Source organism: Musca vetustissima, unplaced genomic scaffold (assembly GCF_032173495.1).
Source record: "Musca vetustissima isolate MV318-11 ecotype Yass unplaced genomic scaffold, APGP_CSIRO_Mvet_v1 utg15735, whole genome shotgun sequence".
NCBI classification, from domain to species: Eukaryota; Metazoa; Arthropoda; class Insecta; order Diptera; family Muscidae; genus Musca; species Musca vetustissima.
The window spans coordinates 7718-23354 of NW_026878705.1; the positions used below are offsets into that span (position 1 = coordinate 7718).

Consider the following 15637-nt stretch of genomic DNA (forward strand, 5'->3'; position numbering starts at 1 on the left):
ACGAATTACATGTATATGGATTGATCTAAGTCGTCACATATTTTAGTTCATCCAATGTCATAATAATGGTCCGAGGTCTGTGAGGATGCATCTGTTTAATATACCCATAGTGGTGAAGGGTATCATATAGTCGGCCCGTCCGACTTTACTACTTTCCTTACTGGTTTTACTTTGTTATTTTGAGTTCTCATTGGATGGCAGACCTTAAAAAAGTGTCAGTTGGTGTTGCCGATAGACATATACCATCAGCCTAGGGTTTACGGCTGTCTACGAAAATACACACAATTCGCTTCATATGTATGTTTTTATTAAATATGTTTTTATCAAAGACTTGACCATCAGTGTGGAGGTACCAGTAGATGTTGCCCCCATTGACCACATCGCCGTAGGTTTGGTAAAATATGACAATGTGCAACCAATGGATCAAATCTGTTACTCCACTAGCTTCAAATTAAATTTACAGTTTTTAACATTTTGACCCTTTGTGGGGAAAGTACCAAAAAAAGTGAACCGATGTACCTCATATTCGGTTTTGATCTAGGTTTGGTAAAAGTGTGTTATGAATTCGTAGGAAATCGTATTGACAATGGGACGTGTCCCATTTTTGTACACAATGCAAAGTTTAATATTCCGTTCGCTTCGTATGAGATATATAAATTTTCAAATTTTTGACCCTTTGTGGAGGACGTACTAGAATGAGTGGACCGATATGACCCATCTTTCAACATTATATTCCTGAATATATGATGTTGTTGTTCGCGTGTTATTAAAAATTTATTTTCAGCAACATTTGGCAATATTTTGTGGAGGAGGTACCCGAAGGAGGAGAAGTCCCATTTTCGAATTTTATTTAAGTGTGGAATAAATATTAGGATATTGCAAAATTTTAATAAAATCGATTACTTCCTTCGCAAAGGTATAGTGCGCACCAGCCTTACAGGCAGACGTACGGACATTTGTAAATTAATTCCAAATTGTCTAAGACGGATTTGGCCATGGGGTCTAAAACCAATAGTTCGATGAGAAACATTTTTACCGTTGTAAAATGTATATACCCGACCTAAATATGGATCGAGCCATGGTGTAATTATTACAAGATAGGGCATTGCCACCTAATTGGTAATGTGACTTCCTAGCTAACAATTTGTTTTTTTTTCGAAGTTCTAAAAAATCGAATCGGGAAGGACTGGAAGAAATATTATGATGTGGAAAGTTTGGACGCAATGTATCGTGCACTCCATCCAGACAGGCGGACGGCTATATATAGCCTTATTATTGAGAGTGTAAAAAGAATGTGTATACTGCGAGCCTGGGTAATATTTCGTGATATTTGAACACTCTTGACTGTTTAGAAGACAACAGTTCCCATATTTTCCGATTCATATTTTTACGGAAATTCTTTTTTTTTTTTTTGCACAAAGATGTTTTGTTCATTTGACCCGTCATTGTCAATATGTCAATATGTAGACTATATTAAGTAAATCTGCCACATCTGAGTACATACAACTATATAATTTAAAGACCAGTGAGCGGAGCAGTATAATCGGACGGGGCCGATCATACGATACCCTACACAACTACCACGGAACTCGAACTTTCTGCCGACGTTTATTCTGAGCGTGGGCAATATTTCGTCATAGTTGCACCCTCTTGCCCGATTAAAGATCAACAGCACCTCTTCCTGACATATTTTCCGAATATTCCCAATATTGAGTACAGCCCTTCTAATTACTTGTCCAGATTCCCTTCACCGTGGATTGTGTTGTGATGTTCGGATTATAATTGTGGCCTATAGATCGTCTCGAAAATCATAAAACATTAAGTTTTCGGTCCACTTCATCCCAAAATTTGTATCTGATCATCACCAAAAATTATAGCCGATATCCCTGACCATACCTGGATCTTCATTGGACATTTCAAAGCGATCAGCGCAATATTTCCGCCCTCTAGTGTGGTAATGGGTTACTAAATAATATCTCAGTACGTAAGCACCTGTAAATATTTAAGGGTAACTCCCACATCTGAGTACATACGACCATATAATTAGTATCAATTTAAAGGTCAACCACTTCTCTTGGACTTGCTATCGGGTCTTTGTTACTCAAAAGGTAAATATATACGCTATAGAATACAAATTTTGTCATTTTTCACACAAAAGTCAGGGTCCATTTGATCCGCTAAATATTGACCGATCTTTATCAAAACAAGCATGCTTATTCTCTGGCCCGATCCCCATCTTCATTCAAAAATTCGCGGTGTTTGGGCCATAATTGCGGCTTGTGGGGCGACCAGGAAAACCGACAAAAATAACGTTTTTGGTCCATTTCATCCCCTAAATATTAACCGATCTTTTCCAAAAACAATAGGGGTCTTCATTGGCCAGAACCCATCCTACATGCAGAATTTCGTGAAGATTGGTCCATAACTGTGGCCTGTATCGTGTTTACAAATTGTAATGGACAGACGGACGGACACACGATCGTCACGAGTATGACGATCGGTATACTTAAAGGTGTGTCTAGGACCAATATTTCGCGGCGTTACAAACTTTTGGTGCTACACAAAGCTATAATACCCTGACAACATAGTTGTGTGGGGTATAATAACCCACTCCTCTTTGATATGCTAGCAACTTCTCAGATCTATGTTCTTCAGGGGTAAACATATACGCCGTATAATACAGGTTATATAATAGTTAACACAAAAGTCTGGGTCGAATATCAACCGATATTTATCAAAACAAGTATGCTTATTCCATGGTCAGACTCCTTTCTCTGTGTAAAATTCCGTGATGTTCAGGTCATAATTGTAGCCTCTAGAGGGACCATAGAAACAGACAAAAATTACGTTTTTGGTTCATATGAACCGATCATATCCAATAGGGGCCTTCTTTTGCCAGAATTCATCCTACTTGCAAAATTTCGTTGCGATTGATAGCTCTGACACTGGCACCATCATCATAGATATAAATGATTTCATTATTTTGTTTCTTATTGCATTCCATACAGTTTTCTATTCATTATCATACCGCCCGCCCTAGTTCTTTACCTTAGTTCTTCAACTAAAAATCCCTATACATTAGTTAACATTGAAAAATGTCTTCTATAAATATGATGTTCTTTTTTGTATATAGATAGATCAGAAAACAGCCTTGATTTTTTTCTGATTGTCTGACATTTTCTCAATGCTTCGTTGAATTTTAAAAATGTTTATCGTGAAATTTTCATTTTTGATATGGCAAATATATACATAAATTCCTATTTCTTGAAAAGGGATTAAACAAAAGAATGTTATGAATTTCTATATCAATACCTTAATAGTTTTTAATAGAAAAAAACTAAACAACAAAGAGATGAGAATCCATATAAAAATATTAACCAAATTTTAAGGTTATTTGGATACTAAAAATTTCAAAAAGAAAAATCAAATACAATTTTTATTGTGGTGAAATTTGTATTTTAAGGAAAATTTTAATATATATATATATATATATATAGTATTATATTAGAATTTTTTATTATTTTTCAAATTTTATTTTCACAAACAATTTTGAATACCAAGACACCCCTTCATAATGGCGTATACTTATTTTGCATATCATAAACAATACGCACAAACGAGAAAAAAAACAAAAAAATACAATTTGTTTTTATCTTATAGAGATTTGATTTATTTTCTTAAATTTCGAAATGCTATATTAAAAAATATATATGTACGTATCTTAAAATGTAATTTATTTTAAATTAATAGTTTTTCGTTTTTAATTAAACCTAATGAATACCAGTACACAAATGCAATACAAAGACGAATGGTGTGAGTGTGTGTGTGTACACACACATGAGAAATGTGTCTATAAAAAATCTGTGACAATTTACACCATCAACACTGCTTCGATGTCAGGCCTTAGGCATCATTGACAGATTTTTTGCCCTTCATTTGGGTACAATAGTACCGATCACTGTTCTCAATCCAATCGCAAACATTTGAGATGGTATGGAAGGCGGTGCCTTCTTTGCATTCGAATTCAACAGGCATACCGTGCACGCAACGATAATACTGAAATAAGACATTTGATATTCGAAATAAATTCGATTTTAAATTAAAAAATTGTGTCTTACCTTTCTGCAGTCTTCATGTGGTACAAAATCTTTGTGACTACAATCGATATGACTCAAATCCGTATTTGTATTTCCCTGAACGGTTATTTCTGGTTCCATTGGATCAGGTTTCCATGGGACGGGAGCTCCAGTTGTGGTGGTTAATGGTTTCTTGGTGGCTTTCATGGGTTTCTGATATATTAAAAATAAAAAATAAATCATAAATTAAAAAAATACAGAACCAATACAGGCGTGGATTTTTGAAAAGGACAAAGGACAGGCGTGGATTTTTTACAGAACATTTTTTCAAGGACCAATACAGGTGTGAAATTTTTAAACAATATTTTTTTAGAAGTCTATTAAGGCGTGGATTTTTTAAGGAAATTTTTTTAGAGGTCCATTAAAACGTGGATTTTTTAAGGAATTTTTTTTGAAGGCCCATCAAGGCGTGGATTTTTTAAGAAATATTTTTTAGGGGCACACCAAGGCGTGGATTTTTTAAGGAATATTTTTTGGAGGTCATCAAGGCGTGGATTTTTTAAGGAATATTTTTAGAGGCCCATCAAGGCGTGGATTTTTTAAGGAATATTTTTTAGAGGCCCATCAAGGCGTGGATTTTTTAAGGAATATTTTTTAGAGGCCCATCAAGGCGTGGATTTTTTAAGGAATATTTTTTAGAGGCCCATCAAGGCGTGGATTTTTAAGGAATATTTTTTAGAGGCCCATTAAGGCGTGGGTTTTTTAAGGAATATTTTTTAGAGGTCCATTAAGGCGTGGATTTTTTAAGGAATATTTTTTAGAGGTTCTATTAAGGCGTGGATTTTTTAAGGAATATTTTTTAGAGGTTCTATTAAGGCGTGGATTTTTTAAGGAATATTTTTTAGAGGTCCATTAAGGCGTGGATTTTTTAAGGAATATTTTTTAGAGGTCCATTAAGGCGTGGATTTTTTAAGGAATATTTTTTAGAGGTCCATTAAGGCGTGGATTTTTTAAGGAATATATAAAAAAAAATATTTTCAATTGACCTACAAAATCGTTTCACGTGCTAAAAATGTTTGGCAATACGCTATACTCAATATTTAAATATATTCAGACCATCCGATCGAACTATTTCTCAATATTTGAGAATTTCACTCGTGTGATCTCTTACCTTGGTTGGCGATGTTGTTGTTGGTGGTTTGGTTGGTGCTGTTGGCGCTGGTGCCATTGTTGCGGGTCTTTTAGTTGTGACGGGTTTTGGTCGTCGGGTTGTTGTTGCTTCAGGCACTGTTAGACTGCCCTCATCGGGATTTGGTGGCGTTGCTGGTGGTTTGGCCCATTCAGGCTGTAGGACAGACCGCAAAGACAAAAATACACAATAAAGAAAATGAAAAACAAAAACCAAAGCAAATCAAAAAATATATATAAATAAAAATCGCAGACAGCCAACAATGAAAAGAAAAAAATTCTAAATTCATTTGGCACCTGCTCACATCTTGTGACACATAATAAGTGACAACTTACCCTAGGCGTTGTTTCGCGTGTTGGTTCCGGCACACGATAATTTCTCATATTCTCATATAGAATATGCATCAAGCCATTGGGACGACCACACAAACCATGGAAGTCGTCCATATCAATGGCCCATGTCATGGCACCGGCATAGCCCTTTTGTTTGATCCAATCCATTTTGATTTGTACCGAAGCTTCGTTTTCATAGCCAACCCATTGGGTGTCGCGATAGGTGTAGGGAACCATACCATCCTTATCCCATTCAACAGTCCAGCCATTGGCTTTGTCCTTCACCTCGGTACAGATTTCGTAGTAGGCCAAGAAACCACTGGCATTGGTGAAGGGACCTGGAGCACCACCACCAGCTTCCTTATTGATGTAGGTGCCCATATTGTAGTTTTTGTTCGAGGCACTTAAGGTGAATGTGCGGCCATAGAAGGGAATACCGACCACCAATTTATTGGCGGGGCAACCCATTTCTTCCCACAAGGCCAGACCATCGTTGACATTCAGTTTCTCATAGGCATATTGATCGTGTTTGCGTTTGTACAAGGGGCTATGGACATCAGCAAAACCGGCCCAGTTGCCACGTAAATCATAGGTCATGGCATGGATGGCATCCAAGGCTCTAGAAAACGAAAACAAATTTTAATAACAAATAAAATGGTATTTTGTCCAGGATTTAACTTACTCGCACAACTCCGGAACATGATAGCCTTCCTGCAAACGGAATTTAGCCACTGGCACAGCCATTGTTATTTCCCAACCTCTACCCTCACGGTCGAATGCTCTACGCAATTCTTGTACAAAATACAAAAATTTATCCTTATCACTGTAACTACCACCACGATCCGTGGCACCAGGATATTCCCAATCCAAATCGAAACCATCGAAATCATACTTCTTCATGAAATTCACAACGCTACGTATGAAACGAAGACGATTTTCACGTACCGCCACCATCCGTGAATATTTCGAACCACCTTCAGCCCATCCGCCGACAGCAATCTGCAACTTCAAATTGGGATGGGTATTACGTAGCTGGGTGAAATTACGGAAACCATTTTGATCAACATCGATTTCCGGATCGATGACCAACACTTCCCATGATTTGTCATCAACACCAATAAACGAGTACACCAAATGGGTGCACATCTCAGCGGGAATATCTTCAATGCCATAACGTCCCAAGCCTGGTCGATAAACAGCCCAGTTGCTGAAATAGCAAACAATGCGAGCTGGTTGTTCCATGGCTTCCACTGTCGTTCGCGAGGACAGTGCAACTCCCACCAATACAAGGAGTGTTACGAGAAGGCTTTTGGCTGGAAAGAAAAAATAACAAAAACGAGTTCAAGTAAGAGTGAATATTTGAAGGATTACTTTTGAAGGATACTTTTTCTATAGGACAAACAAGGCATAGATTTTTAGAGAATATTTTTTAAGGAGTAATAAAGGCGTGGATTTTTAAAGAATATTTTTTCAAAGGATCAACAAGGCGTAGATTTTTTAAAGAATATTTTTTCAAAGGATCAACAAGGCGTAGATTTTTTAAAGAATATTTTTTCAAAGGATCAACAAGGCGTAGATTTTTTAAAGAATATTTTTTCAAAGGATCAACAAGGCGTAGATTTTTTAAAGAATATTTTTTCAAAGGATCAACAAGGCGTAGATTTTTTAAAGAATATTTTTTCAAAGAATCAACAAGGCGTAGATTTTTTAAAGAATATTTTTTCAAAGGATCAACAAGGCGTAGATTTTTTAAAGAATATTTTTTCAAAGGATCAACAAGGCGTAGATTTTTTAAAGAATATTTTTTCAAAGGATCAACAAGGCGTAGATTTTTTAAAGAATATTTTTTCAAAGAATCAACAAGGCGTAGATTTTTTAAAGAATATTTTTTCAAAGGATCAACAAGGCGTAGATTTTTTAAAGAATATTTTTTCAAAGGATCAACAAGGCGTAGATTTTTTAAAGAATATTTTTTCAAAGGATCAACAAGGCGTAGATTTTTTAAAGAATATTTTTTCAAAGGATCAACAAGGCGTAGATTTTTTAAAGAATATTTTTTCAAAGGATCAACAAGGCGTAGATTTTTTAAAGAATATTTTTTCAAAGGATCAGCAAGGCGTAGATTTTTTAAAGAATATTTTTTCAAAGGATCAGCAAGGCGTAGATTTTTAAAGAATATTTTTTCAAAGGATCAACAAGGCGTAGATTTTTTAAAGAATATTTTTTCAAAGGATCAACAAGGCGTAGATTTTTTAAAGAATATTTTTTCAAAGGATCAACAAGGCGTAGATTTTTTAAAGAATATTTTTTCAAAGGATCAACAAGGCGTAGATTTTTTAAAGAATATTTTTTCAAAGGATCAACAAGGCGTAGATTTTTTAAAGAATATTTTTTCAAAGGATCAACAAGGCGTAGATTTTTTAAAGAATATTTTTTCAAAGGATCAACAAGGCGTAGATTTTTTAAAGAATATTTTTTCAAAGGATCAACAAGGCGTAGATTTTTTAAAGAATATTTTTTCAAAGGATCAACAAGGCGTAGATTTTTTAAAGAATATTTTTTCAAAGGATCAACAAGGCGTAGATTTTTTAAAGAATATTTTTTCAAAGGATCAACAAGGCGTAGATTTTTTAAAGAATATTTTTTCAAAGGATCAACAAGGCGTAGATTTTTTAAAGAATATTTTTTCAAAGGATCAACAAGGCGTAGATTTTTTAAAGAATATTTTTTCAAAGGATCAACAAGGCGTAGATTTTTTAAAGAATATTTTTTCAAAGAATCAACAAGGCGTAGATTTTTTAAAGAATATTTTTTCAAAGGATCAACAAGGCGTAGATTTTTTAAAGAATATTTTTTCAAAGGATCAACAAGGCGTAGATTTTTTAAAGAATATTTTTTCAAAGGATCAACAAGGCGTAGATTTTTTAAAGAATATTTTTTCAAAGGATCAACAAGGCGTAGATTTTTTAAAGAATATTTTTTCAAAGGATCAACAAGGCGTAGATTTTTTAAAGAATATTTTTTCAAAGGATCAACAAGGCGTAGATTTTTTAAAGAATATTTTTTCAAAGGATCAACAAGGCGTAGATTTTTTAAAGAATATTTTTTCAAAGGATCAACAAGGCGTAGATTTTTTAAAGAATATTTTTTCAAAGGATCAACAAGGCGTAGATTTTTTAAAGAATATTTTTTCAAAGGATCAACAAGGCGTAGATTTTTTAAAGAATATTTTTTCAAAGGATCAACAAGGCGTAGATTTTTTAAAGAATATTTTTTCAAAGGATCAGCAAGGCGTAGATTTTTTAAAGAATATTTTTTCAAAGGATCAGCAAGGCGTAGATTTTTAAAGAATATTTTTTCAAAGGATCAACAAGGCGTAGATTTTTTAAAGAATATTTTTTCAAAGGATCAACAAGGCGTAGATTTTTTAAAGAATATTTTTTCAAAGGATCAACAAGGCGTAGATTTTTTAAAGAATATTTTTTCAAAGGATCAACAAGGCGTAGATTTTTTAAAGAATATTTTTTCAAAGGATCAACAAGGCGTAGATTTTTTAAAGAATATTTTTTCAAAGGATCAACAAGGCGTAGATTTTTTAAAGAATATTTTTTCAAAGGATCAACAAGGCGTAGATTTTTTAAAGAATATTTTTTCAAAGGATCAACAAGGCGTAGATTTTTTAAAGAATATTTTTTCAAAGGATCAACAAGGCGTAGATTTTTTAAAGAATATTTTTTCAAAGGATCAACAAGGCGTAGATTTTTTAAAGAATATTTTTTCAAAGGATCAACAAGGCGTAGATTTTTTAAAGAATATTTTTTCAAAGGATCAACAAGGCGTAGATTTTTTAAAGAATATTTTTTCAAAGGATCAACAAGGCGTAGATTTTTTAAAGAATATTTTTTCAAAGGATCAACAAGGCGTAGATTTTTTAAAGAATATTTTTTCAAAGGATCAACAAGGCGTAGATTTTTTAAAGAATATTTTTTCAAAGGATCAACAAGGCGTAGATTTTTTAAAGAATATTTTTTCAAAGGATCAACAAGGCGTAGATTTTTTAAAGAATATTTTTTCAAAGGATCAACAAGGCGCGGATTGGATTTTTTAAAGAATATTTTCTCAAAGGACCTACAAGGCTTGGATATTAAAATTTTTTCAAAGGACCAGCAAGCCATGGATTTTTATAACTTTTTTAAAAGGACCAGCAAGCCGTAGATTTTTATAATTTTTTTCAAAGGACCATCAAGCTGTGGAGTTTTATAATTATTTCAAAGGACCAGAAAGCTATGGATTTTTATAATTTTTAAAATATTTTTTTTCAAGTGGAATAACGAAACATGGCCTTTTTAAACATGGCGCTAAATTTTTATGATTTATATTAGCTTCTGTTTTTCATAAACATTTTCGAAGGAGAATATAAAAATTATTTCTTACAATAAATTGGGCAATGTCCAAAGTATATTTTTTCAGTTGCACATTTTAAATGATTTATTGAAACATTCAATAAACATTTTGCAACCTTTGCTGTTGATAGTATTTCGACATTGTTTCCCGTTTTTATTATGGGCATTTATGCTAATAAATTGCTGCTAAACGAAATTGAAAATGCCATAGATTACCAAGCCTTACACACACAAAGACAAACATAAACAAATAATAATTAAATTTTATTTCATTGTTTTTCGTAATAATCGAAATAATTAATTTGCAAAATAGCCTAGGAAAATATATTTTACTTAGATTTCATTTGTTTGTCGCCAAAATATCTAAATCCGTACATATTATTCTTTTACAAATTTACGACAAATTATAACACGAATATAGGATATACGGATATATATGTCAGTATGTGGGTATGTATAAATTATTTGCTTGCATTTTGTCACACCATTTTAATTACTATATGTATATATACGATTTTTGTATAAATACAAATGCAAGTACATATGTACGTATTTATGTTAGTTGACAAGGGCGTGAACATAAAAATATAATAAATTTCGAAATTAAATATAAATATTCTATTTCAAAAAATGCTGTTATTTTATGGATTTCGACCAAAAAATATGACATCATAAATATTTCGTAATTGGAGACATATGCAAAGAAAATCATATATGTCAGAGGCCATACATGTTGTTAAAGACCCCATACGAAAGAATCGCATTTTTAATGTGTGTGTGTGTTTTTTTAAAGATCAGTTTCTATATTCTTCTACTTTTTAGAACCGAAAAACATAGATTATTGTGAAAATTTTATTAGAATGCAAAAAATGAAAGAATTTGTCTATAACAAGTAATGACGGACATTTAATCCATCTAAAATCGATTGGGACATTTATAAGGAGGTAAATTGCTGCCAAAAAGCAAAGCAATATTCACAAATTTTAGTAGGAACATTTAACACCCATTGAAAACAAAATAGTTAACTACGAGTACTATCAATAACCTAATAACAAACTAAGCTTGTCCCAATATTGATCATTTTTATACCCTCAGTCTTATGGCTAATGAGGTTATATACACTTTGCTGCGGCAAAAATGTGCCTCATCGAAATATTGGTTTAAGACGCCATGTTTTTTGGGCCATATCCGTTTCAGACAATTTGGAATCGATGTCCATCCGTCCGTCTGTGCCTCTGACCGGCTGGTGCGCACGATAAATCTCGAAAGGAGTAACCGATTTTATTAAAACTTTGCATATCGAAAATATTTTTCCCAAACTTAGATCAAGTTCGAAGATGGAGGATATCGGTCTATTACCTCCCCCACAAAATGGTCAAAATTTTACTGAAAATTTGAACTAAACATTGTATAACCTAATATTTTAATGTTGACATTTGGGACTTATGCATATAGTTACGTTCTACGTAATAATATAGTTATTGCCAAAAAAAATTCAAATATAGGTTCACACAAACCAAATTTAGTACCAGTTAGTACGCATTAATATAAATTTCCATAACTATGTACCTTAACGATCATAAATACGAATTTCCAAATCTTCCCACATACCACAATCTTAATTCCAAATATCAGTTTTTAGCTCTAATTTGTACCCATAAGAACAAATTTTCAAAGTGCGCCCATTCCCCAATCCTACACTTGAACAGTACTTTTAATATCGAACAGTACTAGAAGTTCTTGAACAGAACTTTTAGTACTTTTCAGCTCTAAATCTAAATTGTATCAATTTTAGTACCATTTTATACAGATAAGTGCAAATTTCCATTACTACCTACATCAGGATTTCAGGATTCCAGACTTATCGGTTTACCCTAAAATCAAATTTAGTACACATAAGTACGAATTCCCAAAATTATTTGCAAACTTCAATTCCACAGTCCAACAGTAATATTAATTCCAAATATTTAGTGCTTCAGCTCTATCGATTCACCTAAATCAATGTTGTATCAAATTTAGTACTTTTCGTACACATAAGTACAAATTTCCAAAATTACCTACATATCCCAATCCTATTCCGGATAAGGAATCCTAGCACAAAATTTCTGGAATTCTAACTCAAAATTGTAGCTCTATCGATTCTCCCAAAATTCAAATTGTAGCAAATTTAGTAACATTTAGTATTCATATGTACGAATTATCAAAACCAGCTCTATCGGTTCACTCAAATTCAAATTTGGTACCTTCCTACATAACCACAATCCTACCCCCAACAATGATCCTAACTCTAAATTTCAGGATCCCACCTCTACTGGTTCACCCAAACTCCAACAGTAACCCTATTTCTAAAATTCAGTATTCCAGCTCTATCGGTTCACCCAAATATGGTACCAAATTAAGTACATAACAATACGAATTTCCAAAACTTCCAACATATCCACCAATTTAGTATCCATAAGTATGAATTTCCAAAACTACATCCATACCCTAATCCTACACTCAAAAAATAACCTTATTTCCGAACTTCAATGTTCCAGCTCTATCGTTTTACTCAAATCAAAATTGTACCAATTATAGTACGATTTAGTTCTTTTTGTACATAAAGTATAGTTAGATATACATGTTCGTTATGGTGCACAAAATATGCATGTCCAATTGACACGAACTTTTGAAATTTTGTTTTAAATAGGTTTAGATTTATACATTGCTCCAACATTTATTTTTCGACCGATTTCATTACTTGACTTCACAGTCTAAGCGGCGACAAAAAATGATTTTATATAATTTTCTTCACAAACATCCCATAATCTCAATGACTGATTTTAAAATTTTAATTTTTTTAGATTTTTCATAGATTTCGCTTGGTAGATTAATATTGAAATTTATATCTGTTAATGAACTCGAAATGTACACAAATTGGCATCAAGTCAACATAAATAGTTTTTTTCTTTTTCAGGGGTTTTCAACAGGTTCAATCAACTGCACAATATTTATATAGTTTTTTTGTCATTTGATTACGTGTTTATTCCTTGGACATCCATCGCTATCAACAAAATGTCTTTGACGTTGCCAAAAGCGGAAAGGAATCAAGCAATTGATTGGGACCGACCTGCCATCAACGCAACCACCCCCACCAGTACCACTACCGAACTTTACAAATCGAAATGTACACAAAAACAACATTATCGAAATACAACAACAAATAATTATTTCAAAATACGCCAATAGAATACATAATTGGACACACGCTCGGCACGATAACTCCACAAAAAAAAAACAAAAATCCATTTTTTGGCGATCCAAAAGTTTATTTAAAATTTTAAAAACGTTATTGAATATTTTTTTTCTGTTTTTTTCTTCATTACTCTGTTGTTGCGGTTAACAACAATCAGAAAATATTCTTTTTCTTTCTTTTTTTCTCTTCAGTTATTTATTAAACACTTCTTGAAGTTGTTCTGTTTCTGGAACACGACAATGGAATGCCATTGTCAGTGATTCCTCTGTTTGGTGATTGTCAAGCGAAAGAGTTATTATTGCAACAGTTTTTCTTTGTTGGTTTTTATACTCCCATGGATGGATGGGTGGGTGACTGGATGGTCGGTTAGTTGGTTCGATGGATGGATGGGTGGGTAGGTGCAGGTGGATGCCTCATCACTCATTCGGCCATTGCATGAATCGACTCTAGTTCATTAACACCAATGTCTCTCTCTGTGTGTGAGATGCATTTCGTTAGCGGTAACATTTTTATAGTTTCATAAAATATTTTTGAATTTGTTTGGCTTTATTCACATGATTCAATTCTTTTTCCATTATTATTATCATTATTTTTGTACAACAACACAAACAATTTCTCTGCGGCCACATTTATGGAATAATATATTCTCTGTGAGGTTTCTTTCGTACTCCACCATTTAGTCATGCATTCTTTCTTGGGTTCTTAACTTTCTTTCATTCACTTCACATGGAAAATTTCTTTCCGCTTACCCATTATGACTTAAAAACAGATAACGAAACTACACAAAAAATAACGATCTTCTTTGCACGAATGTCTGATTTGAAATAACTTGAAAGTGTTATAAAACGCCGGCTTATATACGAACGTTATGGAACTTCTCTGGCGACTAGTCAATGCCAGAAAGAAAACAAATAAACAAACGAACGTACAACGGTTAGTAGAAGTGTGTATGCGTGCGGGCGTGTGTACGTTTGGGATATATCGGAATATCGTAAACGATATTCAATATCATCTCCTTTCGGGGGAATTTGTTTTGGTTACAATGTAATGTGATGTTTTATTGGAAGTGACTACTTAAGAATATAAGTTGGGATTATCATTATTCATTCTATTGTAAGTACTAGCTAATATTCGCATGTTCAGGAAAACACGTTCAGGTTTATCGTTTAGTTATTAATTGTAGAACATACAATATAGTGCGTAAATCAGATTTCAAATAATTAAATTGTTTCCCATTTCCTTTAGATGTGTGATGGAATGTAATGAGGAATAGAGTAAAGTAAGCTTGGTATTACATTTATTATCCCCGTAAATAATGTTTTTCATACCTTCCTACATAAGGTGGAGTGTGTATTAAATACTTGGAAATATTTATCGTATTACATTTATAATCATTGTGAGATTTAAAAATGCCCGCCTGTCGGTTTTTGAAATCACCATAGAAATTGGAATATTTATGATAGATATTATGAAAGTTAGCGCAAACTCGCCGTAGCTACAACTCTTAGGATATTTGCTATTGAAATCGGTCCACGTTTAGTATATATTGGCACCTCCGCATATTTGGACTTTTAGCCAAATAACGAACCATAATTTGGAATTACGAGTTCTTAGTGGATAAAAAAATTATTCGCAGAGAATTGTCAAAATATGTGGTGACTTGATATATACCCCGAAGTGTAGCGAATAGCGAACTGTTACGGTCCCAATATAAACACGGTTACTACTACTACTACTACTTTACTACTACTTTTTGTAATCTACACGGGGAATTTTGACTTACATTTTAACGTTTATAGCTGTCATGCCCTTCTGTTAAAGTCATAATATATAAAGTTTTGTAAATTTGTTAAATATTTTATATTAAAAATATGTTGAACGCATAACCTAATTGGCTGTAATTTGTAACGAATCAATATTTATTAAAATTTAGGGACACTTCTCCCTAATAAAAATATCAATGTTGGTCCTATTTTCAGGATTATTTCTGGGGCACTTCTCAACCGAATTGGCTTTAATTCAGTATTTCGGCCGTTAGATCCGTCCGAACTTAACGACGTTTATAATTTGTATACCATTCACCACAGTGTGGTACAGGGCATATGTTTGTAACATGCGAAAGGAAACGTGATAAACCCATAGTAACTTTGGAGGATATGTATAGAATCCCTTCATATATGTATATACGTATATATAGATATGCATGTCCATTCGAGCCAATTAAAATCTAACAAAAACAACAGTAAGGAAAGTAGAATAGTTGGACAGATGTATCCTAGCAGAAGGACCATTAATAGGACATTGGACCATTAACATGAAGGTCCATTAACATGACATTGGATAAACTAAAATATGTGATCTTTATCTAAAAGCGATATTTATCTAATTCCATAAGCATGTCA

At 33.1% G+C, this 15637-nt stretch overlaps 1 protein-coding gene across 1 annotated transcript; it reads right to left on the minus strand.

Annotated features, from left to right (window-relative positions):
- Nucleotides 1-3880: 3880 nt before the first annotated feature.
- Nucleotides 3881-13994, minus strand: LOC133323466 (endochitinase-like). Its single transcript, XM_061532390.1, has 6 exons — nucleotides 13985-13994; nucleotides 6280-6910; nucleotides 5601-6216; nucleotides 5248-5421; nucleotides 4119-4289; nucleotides 3881-4056 (listed from the first exon to the last, which is right to left on the minus strand). The coding sequence occupies exons 1-6, from the start codon at nucleotides 13986-13988 to the stop codon at nucleotides 3904-3906; spliced, it is 1749 nt and encodes a 582-aa protein (XP_061388374.1). The 5' UTR covers nucleotides 13989-13994; the 3' UTR covers nucleotides 3881-3903.
- Nucleotides 13995-15637: the final 1643 nt, after the last annotated feature.

Excerpts from the sequence above, each read along its gene's own strand:
- LOC133323466 (XM_061532390.1), bottom strand. Across the intron at positions 4,290-5,247 it reads CAACAACATCGCCAACCAAG|AAACCCATGAAAGCCACCAA; the intron begins GTAAGAGATCAC and ends TTAATATATCAG. Across the intron at positions 4,057-4,118 it reads CACATGAAGACTGCAGAAAG|TATTATCGTTGCGTGCACGG; the intron begins GTAAGACACAAT and ends GTCTTATTTCAG.